Below are 14,001 nucleotides of genomic sequence, written 5' to 3'. Positions count from 1 at the left end.
GGGTAGATCTCTGCAGACCTGACCTACACAGTGAGTTCCAGGATATAGGCAAAATTATATAATAGGCCTGTCTCCAAAATAAATAAAATAATAAAAATGGAAAAGAAGTGTGTGTTTGTTGGGGTGGGTGTCTTCAGAGGCCAGGAGAGCATCAGGTGCCCTAGAACTGGATTTCAGGCAGTTGTGAGCTGCCAGGTATCCTAAGAACTGAACTTCTGGAGTATGTCTGCCTGAAATACCTTCACAGGTTAACAGTAAGTGAATGTGGGTCATGATATAAAAGGTGAACTAACCTATCCGGGTGCAGGGAGATGTCAAGGAAAGGAGGTTAATGAAAGACAAGTGGAAGCACAAGTTAGCAACAAGCCAAAAGGATGGTGCCCTTGGAGACCAGAAGTGGGCAGTGAATCTCGGGAAGGAGCAATAAGCTGTTCAGAGACATGATGTGGGTACTGGAGTCTAAACTCAGGTCCTCTACAAGAGAAGCAAGTGCTCTAACCATTAAGTCATCCTCCCAGCCCTCAAAAATATTTGGAAGTGTTAAAACAATAAATTGTACGCTAATGTAATAAAATTGGGCTGGGGAGATAGCGCAGCAGTTAAGAGCACTGACTGCTCTTCCGAAGGCGCTGAATTCAAATCCCAGCAACCACATAGTGGCTCACAACCATCCGTAACAAGACCTGACACCCTCTTCTGGAGTGTCAGCTATAGTGTACTTAAGTATAATAAATCTTAAAAAAAGAACAATGTAAAATTAGCCTAACCATGAAAGCAAACAGAATGTAGTAGCTTTCGGATGCTAGCCAAAGCTTTCTGCGTATTGACTCATCCAGCCCTCAGCGCCCGTGGGACAGGTTTTTGCTGGTGAGGCTGATTCACAAACAGGTTATAGCATTTGAGATCAGCAGAGCCTCTCCCAGTGGCCGAGTTCTGTTGCCTTTTAAAAAATCTGCTTGAAACAAAAGCAAATCCACAAAAGCTAGCACAGACCCTTTGATGCCTAGTTCGCACTTAACCCTATCATTGTGGTATCCAAACTGCACACTATCTCAGGAAAAAGGGACCAGCAGGATAGCCCAGTGTGTAAAGCTGCCAAGGGTGAGGGCACTAGCTTCATCCCTGATACCCAGGTGTATGCCATCCAGTGACCTTTATACATGAACTGGTATGTGTGTCCCCTCTCCCAAATACAATTTTTTAAAATTGTATTTATTATATATCACTACCTGTCTTCAGACACACCAGAAGAGAGCGTCAGATATCATGGATGGTTGTGAGCTACCATGTGGTTGCTGGGATTTGAACTCAGAGCCTTAGGAAGACCAGTCAGTGCTCTTATCTGCTGAGCCATCTCACCAGGCCCCAAATACATTTTTAAAACACATTGATCATAGTGTTCTTTATGATTTAAAATGTGGATCACAGATGGGAGAGGGTGTTAGTTCTCTGGTGCTGTGGATTCTCTCATCTATAAAGGGGAGATTGGAACTGGATCCACAACATTCCTATTAAGATTTAATTGGCTGGATGTGGTGATGAATAATGTAGTCCTGGCTACATGGAAGGTTAAGAATCCCAGTCTAGGAAATTTAGCAAGAAAGTCTCAAGACAAAAAACTGGAGCGGAGCCTGGTGGCACAAGTTTTTAATCCCAGCACTGGGGAGATAAAAACAGGAGGATCAGAAATTCAAGGCCACTCTCAACTGTGTATCCAGCTGAAGGCCAGCCTGGACCAATTAAGACTTTTGTCTCAAATAAAAAACAATAAAGGACACTTGTGATGATCCAATACCTGGGAATTGGAGACAGGAGGATCAGCTCAGTTATCCTCTGTAACATAATGAGTTGGGAGGCAGCCCGGGTTACATGACACTTTGTTTTTAAAACAAAAGGTACTTGCCTAGCATGTCTAAGGCCCTGGGTCCTATCCTCTGTACAATAAGAAATTAGGTTAATGCATGCAGGCTACTTAAACAGTGCCCAGCACTCTGTCTGATGAATACTTAGGCTCTTGTTAAAGCTACATGTTTGTGCTAAGAAATAGTTTATTCCTTCGCAGCTATATTGCAGGGGATATTTTAAAACACTGATAGAGTGGCAAAAGAGATACCAATAGGATTCACTCACCTATTTTTTATTTCTCACTTCAGGCAACCTAAAAAGACATTACTTAGTTAATGGTTAGTTTTTTGTCAGCTTGACACAAGTTATGGTCACTTGGAAAGAAGGACCCTCAACTGAGAAAATGGCTCTATCAGACTGGCCTATAAGGATACCTGCAGGGGCTTTTTCAGGGCTAATAACTGTTGTGGGCAGGTGAGTCTGGGTTGAAGAAGCAGGCCACAGCCAGCCTTGAGAAGCAAGCCGAGAAACAGTGTTCCTCCGTGCTCTCTGCTTCAGTTCCTGGCTTAATTTTCAGCCCTGACTTCCCTTAGCGATTTAACAACAAAGGTTTATGCAACAAATACTACCCAGTGAGCCATCTCCACCCTGCTTGCTTGCTTTTTAAAGTAGGCTCTCACTATGTAGTCCAGGATGGCCTAGAATTGACTACATAGGCCAGGCTGCATTCGAACTCATGATCTTCCTGCCACTCTCTATCCCCTACATCACCCTCTTCTAGGATTACCATTATGCTAGACTTAACATCTTGAATTTCAACCTTGGAAATTCTGTTTTTGACACTGAGAGGAATACTCAAGATACAAATTCTAGCTTAAGGTGAGTATAACAGACAATTGGGATAGTTTTCTTTCCTTAGGTCAAAGCCCCAAAGCTTGTTTTTCCTAATTGCATCTTGTTATTAAAATACTCAAGTTTCCTAGGGGCAATCATCCAAATCCAGTTAGTCCCAGTGAACATAGGTGTTCTCATCGCATAGGTGTTTAGAGATTCATCACTGCGCTAGGAACTAGAGAATCTTCCAAAAGTCAGTCTCTGCATATATTTTATTTGGCCAAATGTGTGCTACTAAGAAGCAGCCTAAACCACTTTCATGAGAAAGTCTTGTTTCTGACTTTTAGTTAGTGGTTGGCACAAGCACTCTTGTCCTTCTGATCCCAGTACATTATCCCTGTCTATACAAAAGGTGTCAAGGGGAAAATGAATAGAACTCAAGGGGTGGAGCCTCGGTCCTTGTACTGGAAACTACAGTCCTTTAATGCGCCTGCGAGGCTCCCACGCCCCAGGAAAGGTTCCTATCGATTTGCTCTGTGCTCCGCAGCTCTTTCTGGTTGCAGGCAGCCATCTTGCCTAGAGCTTGAGACAGGGAGAAGAGAGAGAAGGAACCGGTGACACTGGGCTCAGGGTCGCCGGGGGGACGGGCGCCTCAAGAGCTAGGGGTAGCCCCGGAGGTGGTCCTGGATCCTGAGCTATGCTCTAGGACCAGAAAAGGGAAGGCGGAGGGCAGAAGGCTTGATGGGTGGGGAATGTCAAACAAGACTTGCTATGGGGGGAGGGGCGTTGCTAAGGCAACTGGGGGAGGGCGGGGTCATGTCTGAACTGCTGCAGTGAGTCACCGGAGTGCTGTCCAGGAAAGGCAGGGCTGGGGTGATGACCACGCTAACGACCCAGTGGGATTTCGCGACATCACCTGTGTGGAGGGACTTCGTATCTATGGCAACTGTCACCTGGTGGAAGGGGCGGAACTAGATTTTCTCTGCCTGGGACGCTGACATTCCAAGCCCTTGCCCTGCAGGCTCCCGCAGGCAGACAAACCAAAGAAGGAAGCCAGGGAATGGCCGCGGTGTGGCAGCAAGTCTTAGCAGTGGACGCGAGGTGAGGCGTGGGGTTGGAGCCCATGGGAGCGGAACTTACTGTGGTGCATGAGCAATGGCGATAAGTGAAGCTGGGCGGAGAAGTTGGTTGGTGCGACTGCGTGAGCATGCGCAGTAGCTCGGTGTGGGATAGTCCGGTTAAGTGGCTGGGGCTGCAGCAGGTTCTAAAGAGCATGCTGGGAAAATGCGGTTTGAAATGGACATGCGCAGACTGTTTTTGGGTGGGTAGTGGAAGTCAGGCTGGTGACTTCCTATTTAGAATCCCTCATTGCCTATCCTCTTCCCCAACTTTTCTCGATATCACTACCCTACTATTATTACAATTGCTACCCCATACTAACCTCTACCATTACCTGACCCTAACCTCCATTGATGTACATTACCAATCTGACGTATGTCATCATGCTAGACTGATAGTACAGCTGGCCCAGACTGACCCCAGCAGAGCTGCAAATTGACTATATTGTCGCTAGAGTGATCTTTTCATCACAACCACTAATTATTGCATAATTGCCCCCATCACAATCCCAAGAGAAGTCCCCCTTTGCTGCTCTTGTTCACTCTTACCATCCCAGTCACTGCCAAACCTTGTACCACCCTATGCCTCGAGCTGATTTATTCCCTCTGTCCTGTGCCTGCTGCCTGCCCTGCCTCCTGGACCCCACAGGTACAACGCCTACCGTACACCAACGTTTCCACAGTTTCGGACCCAATATATCCGCCGGCGCAGCCAGCTGCTTCGGGAGAATGCCAAGGCTGGGCACCCCCCAGCATTGCGTCGGCAGTACCTGAGGCTACGGGGCCAGCTATTGGGCCAGCGCTACGGGCCACTCTCAGAGCCGGGCAGTGCTCGTGCCTATAGCAACAGCATTGTCCGCAGCAGCCGAACTACCCTTGATCGAATGGAGGTGAGCTCCTAGCTGCACCACCCACCATGTATCTCCCCTGCCTCTGTAGTCACCACAGCTTTTAGTCAAACATCAGTGATGTACAAAAAGTACTGTTCCAGGGTCTGTAGAGGACTAAAAGATAACATAGAAGCCAAGTCAATGAACATTGATAAGCAGACAGTGAATTAGATAAACACAGAGCAAGTCAGATTGATGAGTTGATAATTTACCATGGTATAGTAGGCAATGCAAAGATAGTAATGTACAACAGACTTAAGAAACAAAAAGGAAGCCTGGCACTCGGGAGGCAGAGGCAGGCAGATTTCTGAGTTCGAGGCCAGCCTGGTCTACAGACAGCCAGGGCTATACAGAGAAACCCTGTCTTGAAAAAACCAAAAACAAAAAAAAAAAAAAAAAAAAAGAAAGAAAGAAAGAAAGAAAAAAGAAAAAAAAAAGAAACAAACAAAAAGGAACAAGTGTTTGGTGCATGGATATAGTTCAGTGACTACTGTGATTGCCTAGTATGTATGAGACTAATGGTTCTATTCCCAACATGGCCAAACAGAATGAAAAGTAATCCCAATGAAATGTAAATAAAGAAAATAATAATAATAAAAAGAAAAGTAATCCCAGCACTCGGGAGGCAGAGGCAGGCGGATTTCTGAGTTCGAGGCCAGCCTGGTCTACAGAGTGAGTTCCAGGACAGCCAGGGCTATACAGAGAAACCCTGTCTTGAAAAACAAAACAACAACAACAAAAAAACAAAACAAAAGAAGAATGAAAAGTCACTGCTTTGAGCTAAAGGAGGGAGCTGTGTTTAATAGGGAAGAATTACAGGCATGCACCATCCCCTACCCTCTACTCTTTGCAGGACTTTGAAGATGATCCCAGAGCCCTGGGGGCTCGAGGACACCGCCGTTCTGTCAGCCGAGGCTCCTACCAGCTGCAGGCACAAATGAACCGTGCAGTCTATGAGGACAGGTACATACCAGAGGCTGGCAGGGGGTGGAGATTCATCAGGAGGAGAGGGACCCCGGGACATGGCAATCTGAACACCCATACCTACCTCCTATCACCTCCCCCACCTCCTGTTGGGGCTCAGGCCTCCTGGCAGTGTGGTACCCACATCGGTGGCAGAGGCAAGTCGGGCCATGGCCGGGGACACGTCGCTGAGTGAGAACTATGCCTTTGCAGGCATGTACCATGTTTTTGACCAACACGTGGATGAGGCAGGTGAGCTAACGGGTGGCAGGGCCCATCACCAAACATTTGTTCAAACAATTACCCAAAGCATCCTTTTCTAGAATGCAAGGCCTCTGGCACCATACCTCAGAAGGCAGAATTAGCACTGATAAAACCTTTAGCAAAGCCAGTCAGTGGTGGTGCACGCCTTTAATCCCAGCAGAGGCAGGTGGATTTCTGAGTTCGAGGCCAGCCTGGTCTACAGAGTGAGTTCCAGGACAGCCAGGGCTACACAGAGAAACCCTATCTCGGAAACAACAACAACAAGAACAACAACAACAACAAAATCTTTAGCAAATGCAAAAGCCCTCTGCAAAGTGGTTCAAGAAGGTTTTGGTAACATAGTTACTGGAAAGAGCTCCACAAACCCAAGAGAGTCCTTTGTAGCAGACTGAGTGCTTGAGTCTCTTGGAAGAGACCTTTGCTGATGGGAACTCCCTTGCAGAGGCCACAATACGCCACAATGTGTGGATGGTTTTGCAAACTCCTGAGAGCTTGATTATTGTCAAGTACTCAATAAGACAGTACAATTTTTTTTTTGCATTGCAAAAGACTTTTGCAGTCCTCAAAGTGTCTGCTAAAATTTAGAGAGCATTTTGGCAGTAGGCCTTCTAAGATTACAACTGCCTTTATCAGCCAAGGAAAGTCATTTGTTGAGGCTACCATTCCTTGTGCTCAGTGAATGTGTTGACTCCCACAAATGGCTCCTTGGCATTTGCAGTCCCAAGGGTGCGCTTCGCCAACGACGACCGGCACCGCCTGGCCTGCTGTTCCCTGGACGGCAGCATCTCCCTGTGCCAGCTGGTGCCTGCCCCACCCACTGTGCTCCATGTGCTACGGGGACACACACGTGGTGTCTCAGACTTCGCCTGGTCCCTCTCCAATGACATCCTCGTGTCCACCTCCCTCGATGCCACCATGCGCATCTGGGCCTCCGAGGACGGCCGCTGCATCCGTGAGATCCCTGACCCCGATGGCGCTGAATTGCTCTGCTGCACCTTCCAGCCGGTCAACAACAACCTCACTGTGGTCAGGCTCCGGGACACCTGCTCACCAAGGGCGGGCATGCTGGGTCCGGAGGGCTGTCCCGGGGCACTGGAGAATAAGGTTTACTACCCCCAAGTCCTATCCCAGCAGTCCTGTGGTCAGACTCAAAGGGAAAGAGAAAAGCACAGTTCGTGGTCTGGAATGGCCTTGCTGTGTAGACTCCTGGGCCGGGGTGGAGGGGTTGGCTCTGGCCCTGGGATTCCACTGGTGCCATCCGCCACGGTATCACGGTTTTCTGTCTACAGGGGCTGCTGCTGGGGGCAGGATGATGAGGCTGAAAGTCTATCAGTGGCAGTCCCACTGTTGTCAGACTCCAGGACAGACTGGTCAGAGGGCAGAGGAAGGACATGGAAAATCTGGCATGGCCTGGGGGGTAGGGAGTTGAAATATAGGAGAACAACAGGCCATGAGTGAGCTAGCGCTTGGGGCTCTGTCTCTTTGTAATGGTAGCAGCTCATGGGCTTCAGGAGGGGGCAGTCCAGGGTGTAAGGGAAAGATGTAAAGGTGTCACAAGTCTTCAGACTCAGATACTAAGGCTGCTTTGGTCTCCTGAGCCCAAATTGTCTATTGTGGGCATTTTGAGGGCATAGCTAAGGTGTAGGAATTGCGCCTGGGTCACCTTCTGGTATACCTGCCCCAGTCCCACTGTGTTAAACACAAAGGTCTAGATGGCTCAGAATGATGGTGTATGCCTGCCACCCACAGGTGGGGAACGCCAAGCACAACGTGCATGTCATGAACATCTCCACAGGCAAGAAAGTGAAGGGTGGCTCCAGCAAGCTGACCGGCCGTGTCCTCGCCCTGTCCTTTGATGCCCCTGGTCGGCTGCTCTGGGCAGGCGATGACCGAGGCAGCGTCTTCTCCTTTCTCTTTGACATGGCCACAGGTAGGCAGACCTCAGACCTCGGGTTCGGTACCCCTGGTTTTCATTCTCCCAGGACTCAGTCCTTGTCCTCCACTGATTCAGGAAAGCTGACCAAAGCCAAGCGACTAGTAGTGCATGAGGGCAGCCCTGTAACCAGCATCTCCGCCCGGTCCTGGGTCAGCCGTGAAGCACGGGACCCCTCACTCCTCATCAATGCCTGCCTCAACAAGCTGCTACTCTACAGGTGGGTTCCTCCCCCAGAGTGGAACAAGAGCCTGTCTCCATCACATTCATTTCACCAAGGACCTCATAAAATGATGAGGATAGGGTCAGGGATGTAACTTAGTGGCAGAGTGCTGGTCTAGCTGGTACAGAGCAGCTCTGGGTTCCATCTCCAGAAACACACCACACACACACACACACACACATCTCCAGAAACACACCACACACACGCACACACACACATGCACGCACACACGCACACACACACACATNCACGCACACACACACACACACACACTTGCATACCATGGAGCATATACGGAGGTCAGAGGGCAACTTGTGGCAGTCTGTTCTGTCCTTCATGTAGGTTCTAGAAATAGAAGTCAAGTTGTCAGCCTGGCAGCATGCGTCTTTATCTACTTGAGTCATCTCTACAATTCCCTTTCTTTATCTTTATTTCTTTTGTGCTGGGAATTGAACCCAGAACTTCATACATGTTAGTAACACACTTCACCACTGAGATATACCCACAGCCTATATTATTTTGTTGATTTGATTTGGGGACAGAATTCACTCTTCCCACTCACTTCTGTCACGTTACAATTCTTCAGCTGGGGTGTATAAAATGATAGGCAGAGCTCCTTCTGAAAGGTGTGTTTTCTCACGCTGGGCATAGTAAGCTCATGCCCTAGAGCACAGTACTTGGGAGGTGGAGGCAGGTTGATCTATGTGAATTCAAGATGAGCCTGACCTACCTACATAGGTAGCTTCAGGTTAGCCAGAACTACACAGTAAGACCCTGTCGTAAAACAAACAAGCAAACAAAACCTAGGGGGCTGGAGAGATGGCTCAGCAGCAGTTAAGAACACTTGTTGCTTTTCCAGAGGACTGAGGTTCAGTTCCCAGCAGTCATGCCAGCTTAAACGCTTACACCTGTCTGTAATTCCAGCTCCAGGAATCTAACCCCTCTTCTGGCCTCTTCTAGTACTATACACACGTGGTGCACAGACATACATGCTGGTAAAACACCCGTACACATAAAGTGAAAAGACATAGTTATAAAGAAAAGTTAGTGTGATGATACACACCTACGATGCCAGCACTCAAAGGCCTGATACAGAAGGTTCACTTGAGTGCATGAGCTCAGACTCAACTTGTACAACATAGGAAGCCTCTGGCTCCAAACGAAAAGGAAAACCTGAACTTTTGTACACATTGTAAATATCTGAGATGCAGGATTCAGAGTGTAGACTGGCCCATAACTCCGTCATCTCCTGATGCTGAGGCTGTTCCCTGACCTTCTCTTTTGCTTTCTCTTCAGAGTGGTGGACAACGAAGGGGCGCTGCAGCTGAAGAGAAGCTTCCCCATTGAACAGAGCTCCCACCCTGTACGCAGTATCTTCTGCCCCCTCATGTCCTTCCGCCAGGGGGCCTGTGTGGGTGAGTACCTAGGCGCTGGGGACCTGCAGCCAGCCTGGTTCCCACAGCACGACACCCATGATTTCCTGGGCCCTGTGGTCTCTTATGCCCTAGCAGCATCATGCCTAAAGGCTTTAAACATGGAGCCACAAACAGCTTGGGAACTCCACAGCTGAGACACAGAGCCCATACTATCCTAAATCCTCACATACTCCTCACAGAACCAAAGGAGGCAGATGAGCTCCCATCTACAGATGGTTCCTTGTAGACTACCCCAAGCTATCTGAGGCCCTCACACCTCACATAACCTCAATACTTGATAGTGGGGATGCCACCTAGCCCCCTGATGGCCTTTCCCTCTCCTCCGGACAGTGACAGGCAGTGAAGACATGTGCGTTCACTTCTTTGACGTGGAGCGGGCAGCCAAGGCTGCTGTTAACAAGCTGCAGGGCCACAGCGCGCCTGTGCTTGATGTCAGCTTCAACTGTGATGAGAGTCTGCTGGCCTCCAGTGATGCTAGTGGCATGGTCATCGTCTGGAGACGAGAGCAAAAGTAGGGTTCTGTCACCCTGTGCGCCTGCCCACGCATCCCTCCTCCTTCACTCCAGTCTCGCATTATAAATTAAATTCCTGTGGTTGTACTGAAGGGCACCTCTCAGCTCTCCCACCAGGAGGCAGTAGGGAGCCCTCAGGCCTCCAGTGGAGTGGGAACCAGTTCCTTGATTGTGCAGTGATGTGCTCATCCATCCAACAAGCACTTGCTGAGCATCTGCTGTGATGGATCACATAGGCATGCAGTCAGTAGAAGGAGGGAGGGCACCAATTGTGTTGTCAGGAGCTGTTCTGGGAAGTAGGGATATAGCTGTGGCTTCAACTGAAATTCCTACCTCTGTGGGCTGGCATCCCAATAGAGGCAAGCACACGGGAGACGAAAGTACGCCATTCTTTGGTGTAGAATTTGCTTTGTAATTTTTCAACTTTATGAATTTTTGACCTTCCAGTGGTAGCGAACCACACACATATACCCAGTTCTGGTTTTCTCCTTTCAGTATGGTGTTCAGTAAATTATGTGAGCTAGTCAACACTTTGTTATAAAATAGACTTTGCATTAGGTAAGTTTGCCTACCTGTAGAATTATGTCAGCATTGTGGGCACATTTAAGGTAGGTGACACTAAGCTAGGGTGTTCAGTAGATTAGGCATATTTATGCAATTTCAACATAAAACAGTTCAAGACAGATTTGTTGGGGTCTAACCCCATGTGATGAAGTCACATCTGTATATAATAGGAGAGTTAAAGATGAGTGCTAGGAAGAAAAGCAAAGGGACGAGAGATGAGCTTGCACAAAAGGGAGGGGACAAAGTCATCAGGAACAGTGTTCCCAACTGGATTGACAATTTTAAAGATCTGAATGAAATAAGGGAAGTCACAGCAGGGGTGGGGGTAGGGGAACATCCCTGAGAGGAAGAAAGGTTAGTGCAGAGGCACTGAGCCTGGAATAGGTCAGAGTGTGACTGGGCGGAGTGTATGAGATGACTGGAGACAGGTCTTTGGGACATCTTGGGCTATAGCGAGGAAGCAAGCTTTCCTTCTTCCCTGAGCGAGGACGGTAAGGAGGGCTCAGACAGCAATAGGGAAATTAGGTGCAGAACGTTGAGTTCAACCCCAGGGCTTTCACCAGGTTAGGTTGTCAAACTCCCCAACATTGGCAGCTTCTGTTTGGGTGGACCCCACACTTACCTGTGCGTTGAGTTGTGTCCCACTAGCAGTGAGCAGGAATGTTGAGTTCTTGGAGCTAGATTAGCATGCATACAGCCGTGGACTCTGGGGCTGAGCCACAGCTCCTGCTGTGGGGTGGAAGAAACAAAATCTCTAAGCTCACCCCTGTCTCCTGCCATGTTCATCTGGGGCCCTTATTTCAGGCCTGGACCTGCTCAGAGACCAGATTCTAATGTTCATTATTGAGTATTGGCAAGGAAATAAATTACTAAATGACTCTTGGGAATTTTGTCATAACAAAATGTGAAGGTTTGAAGAATTCCCCAGGAGTCCTTGCAGCCCCCATATGCTACTACATTTGTAGCAATTGGAACTTTGACTAACATCTTGGAACTGCTGAGTCTCCCCAACCTAGTGATCTATAAAACTCACAGCAGCTCTTAGAGGGAAAAAGATAATTTCCTATTTGTTTCGTTTCTTGTTTAAGAGTATGGTCCTTTTCAGCAAAAACATTTCTGACTCTATCAGCCAGATCTTAGGCAAATGGTTATTAGATTGGAATGTCAGTGAGCTGGACTGGTCATTGTAGTCAAAATCATGTATGTGTGCCAACATCCCTAACCCAGCTTCAAGGTCAGTGATTTTTCTATGAGGACTGTAACTTAATACAGCAAAGGGTGCCAGACAGCAATTAAGTGCTAATCTCTGAAGAGACCCTCCCAAGGTTAGCAGTTCAGACCTGTGCGTTGACTCTTCTGTACCAAATGGATGTACTTACTCAACCAAGGTCTGGAGGTAGCAAGAGAATTTAGGTGCATAGCAGTTTTCCCTAACTTTCTCTTTTTCCTCACTCTCTCCATTTTCTTTAATGAGTCTGGTTTCGGGATGATTGGTGATGAATATTGTTTGCATGATTTTTAGGGGGGGGTTCCTTCTTGTGCAATTTTTGAGGTGGCAGAGTTGACATTAAATTATCTACTTTAAATTATCTTTGTGACACTTTTGTCTCACAACCCAAAGGAAAATAAACACTGAGCAAACAAGAAAGAATAAAAAATAACGTTGCTGGTCAGACTTGGGCCTCTCTTCATTTGTCCGCCATCACTGTGCCCCTGGCTTGACATCACAATTCTCCCGTCATTCCATCATCCAGGCTCCTTTACTTCCCTCTCGAATCCAGCCTTGGTCCACGTCCTTTATCTGATTTTGACCTTGGATGTTTGCTAACTGCTACACTACTAAGAACAACTCAGGACTGAGCCTAAAAGCTGAGCATCTAGTAATTATTTCCCCAGCACTATGTAACACTTACTAGCCAAATCTAAAACCTGAGCTTCCACCAACAATTAATTGTCTCCTGATCAGACTTTGAACTTGAGTGTGGACTTGTGTTAGTTTTCTCTGATGATTTTCAATCTTAACCTTATATCTGGAACTCTGTTATTTGACCATTGGTTTCCTTAATAGGATTAGTTCCAATCTCTATACTATACACTATGTATAGTATAGAGTAATATCTATATATTATATAGTATAGAGTATACATATATGTATATATTATATATGTATAATGTATAATATAGAGTATTTATGTGTGTTTATGTATGAACTGGAACTTGAGTTACAGACACATTTGTGGGCCACAGTGTGGGTGCTGGGAACCAAACCTGGAGCCTCTGAAAGAACAACCAGTATTCGTAGTCACTGAACCATCTCTTGAGCTACCAGATACTTTAAACTCTATTACTGTTGGTGTCCATATGGCCTGTCCTGAGACCCGGACCTCTGTTAACGCCTCCACTATCAGGACCTCTCCTTGCTCTCTTAGCTTCAGCTTCTTTAACCCTTCCATTGGTGTTATGGCATCCTAAACTCCAACTTGAGACTTGTCGAGACCTGCAAACTGAATCCAGACCTAGGTTTAACATGAGCAAGTGCTCTTTAGGTCTGGAACCTGAAAACTTGGACCTCTGTTAGTTTCTTCCTACTCAGTGCTTCTGAGACCTCCGTAAAGGAGTCCCTGTTGATAGTTTTCAGGTCTTCCCTCAGACCCTGGCCTCTTTTTCTATTCCTCTAGAACTGTTCTGATCTTGACCTTAGGGAGCATCAGTTCCTCTTGCCACACCTCACACCCTGCTGTCTGCTAACTATTCCATGACCACGTTGACTTTGTTTTCATCCTGAACTCCTCCAACCGTTTCCCACTAATGCCTTCTTGAGCTCACTCAGTATTGAAATTCTTTTTTAAAGATTTATTTATTATTATACATAAGTACACAGTAGCTGTCTTCAGACGCACCAGAAGAGGGCATCAGAACCCATTATACATGGTTGTGAGCCACCATGTGGTTGCTGGGAATTGAACTCAGGACCTTCAGAAGAGCAGTCAGTGCTCTTATCTGCTGAGCCATCTTACTAGCCCCAGTTTTGAAATTCTGAATGAATATTCGTTGGTTTAACCTTGTATCGAGGTCTTTGGTTAATATCCCTTCACCGCTGGCCCTCTGTTCCAGTGAGGCTTTTGTGAACTCCAGCACTATTAAGACTTCTTTGGGCTGACCCTTGAATCAGACTCCATCAAAATCCCCTTTGGAGGCTAGATTGATGGCTCAGAGTTAAAGGCCCTTGCTTCTTTGCCAGAAGACCCACATCTGGTTCCCAGCACCCACATCAGTTGGCTCATACCCATAACTCCAGCTCCAGTGGATTTTAGTCCTTCTAGCTACTGTGGTCACTCACACACACATGGCATACACATACATAGACATACACCTTTATGTGTGATACATACATATATATATATATATATATATATATA

At 47.2% G+C, this 14,001-nt stretch overlaps 1 protein-coding gene across 3 annotated transcripts; it reads left to right on the top strand.

Annotated features, from left to right (window-relative positions):
* The first annotated feature begins 3,214 nt into the window (after positions 1-3,214).
* Wdr13 (WD repeat domain 13) lies at positions 3,215-12,257 on the top strand. 3 transcript variants are annotated; one of them, XM_029534356.1, is made up of 9 exons: positions 3,215-3,780; positions 4,481-4,687; positions 5,541-5,650; positions 5,772-5,902; positions 6,633-6,940; positions 7,664-7,844; positions 7,926-8,067; positions 9,367-9,485; positions 9,837-12,257. In XM_029534356.1, the coding sequence occupies exons 2-9, from the start codon at positions 4,682-4,684 to the stop codon at positions 10,019-10,021; spliced, it is 1,182 nt and encodes a 393-aa protein (XP_029390216.1). In that variant the 5' UTR covers positions 3,215-3,780; positions 4,481-4,681; the 3' UTR covers positions 10,022-12,257. The 3 variants fall into 3 exon arrangements, with proteins under 3 accessions (XP_029390216.1, XP_021043098.1, XP_029390215.1); XM_021187439.2 differs by having other exon boundaries at positions 3,230-3,780; positions 4,447-4,687; XM_029534355.1 differs by having other exon boundaries at positions 3,476-3,780; positions 4,189-4,687.
* The last annotated feature ends 1,744 nt before the right edge of the window (positions 12,258-14,001 follow it).

The sequence above is a fragment of the Mus pahari genome, chromosome X, assembly GCF_900095145.1.
Source record: "Mus pahari chromosome X, PAHARI_EIJ_v1.1, whole genome shotgun sequence".
NCBI lineage: Eukaryota > Metazoa > Chordata > Mammalia > Rodentia > Muridae > Mus > Mus pahari.
This window is presented reverse-complemented; position numbering and strand designations above follow the sequence as displayed.

What these genes read in the sequence shown, in the direction of transcription:
- Wdr13 (XM_021187439.2), top strand. Translation starts at nt 3,740, where the DNA reads ATGGCCGCGGTGTGGCAGCAAGTCTTAGCAGTGGACGCGAG. An exon ending in GTCTTAGCAGTGGACGCGAG is followed by an intron (nt 3,781 to 4,446) that starts GTGAGGCGTGGG and finishes TGGACCCCACAG; the next exon opens with GTACAACGCCTACCGTACAC. An exon ending in TCTCTTTGACATGGCCACAG is followed by an intron (nt 7,845 to 7,925) that starts GTAGGCAGACCT and finishes CCACTGATTCAG; the next exon opens with GAAAGCTGACCAAAGCCAAG.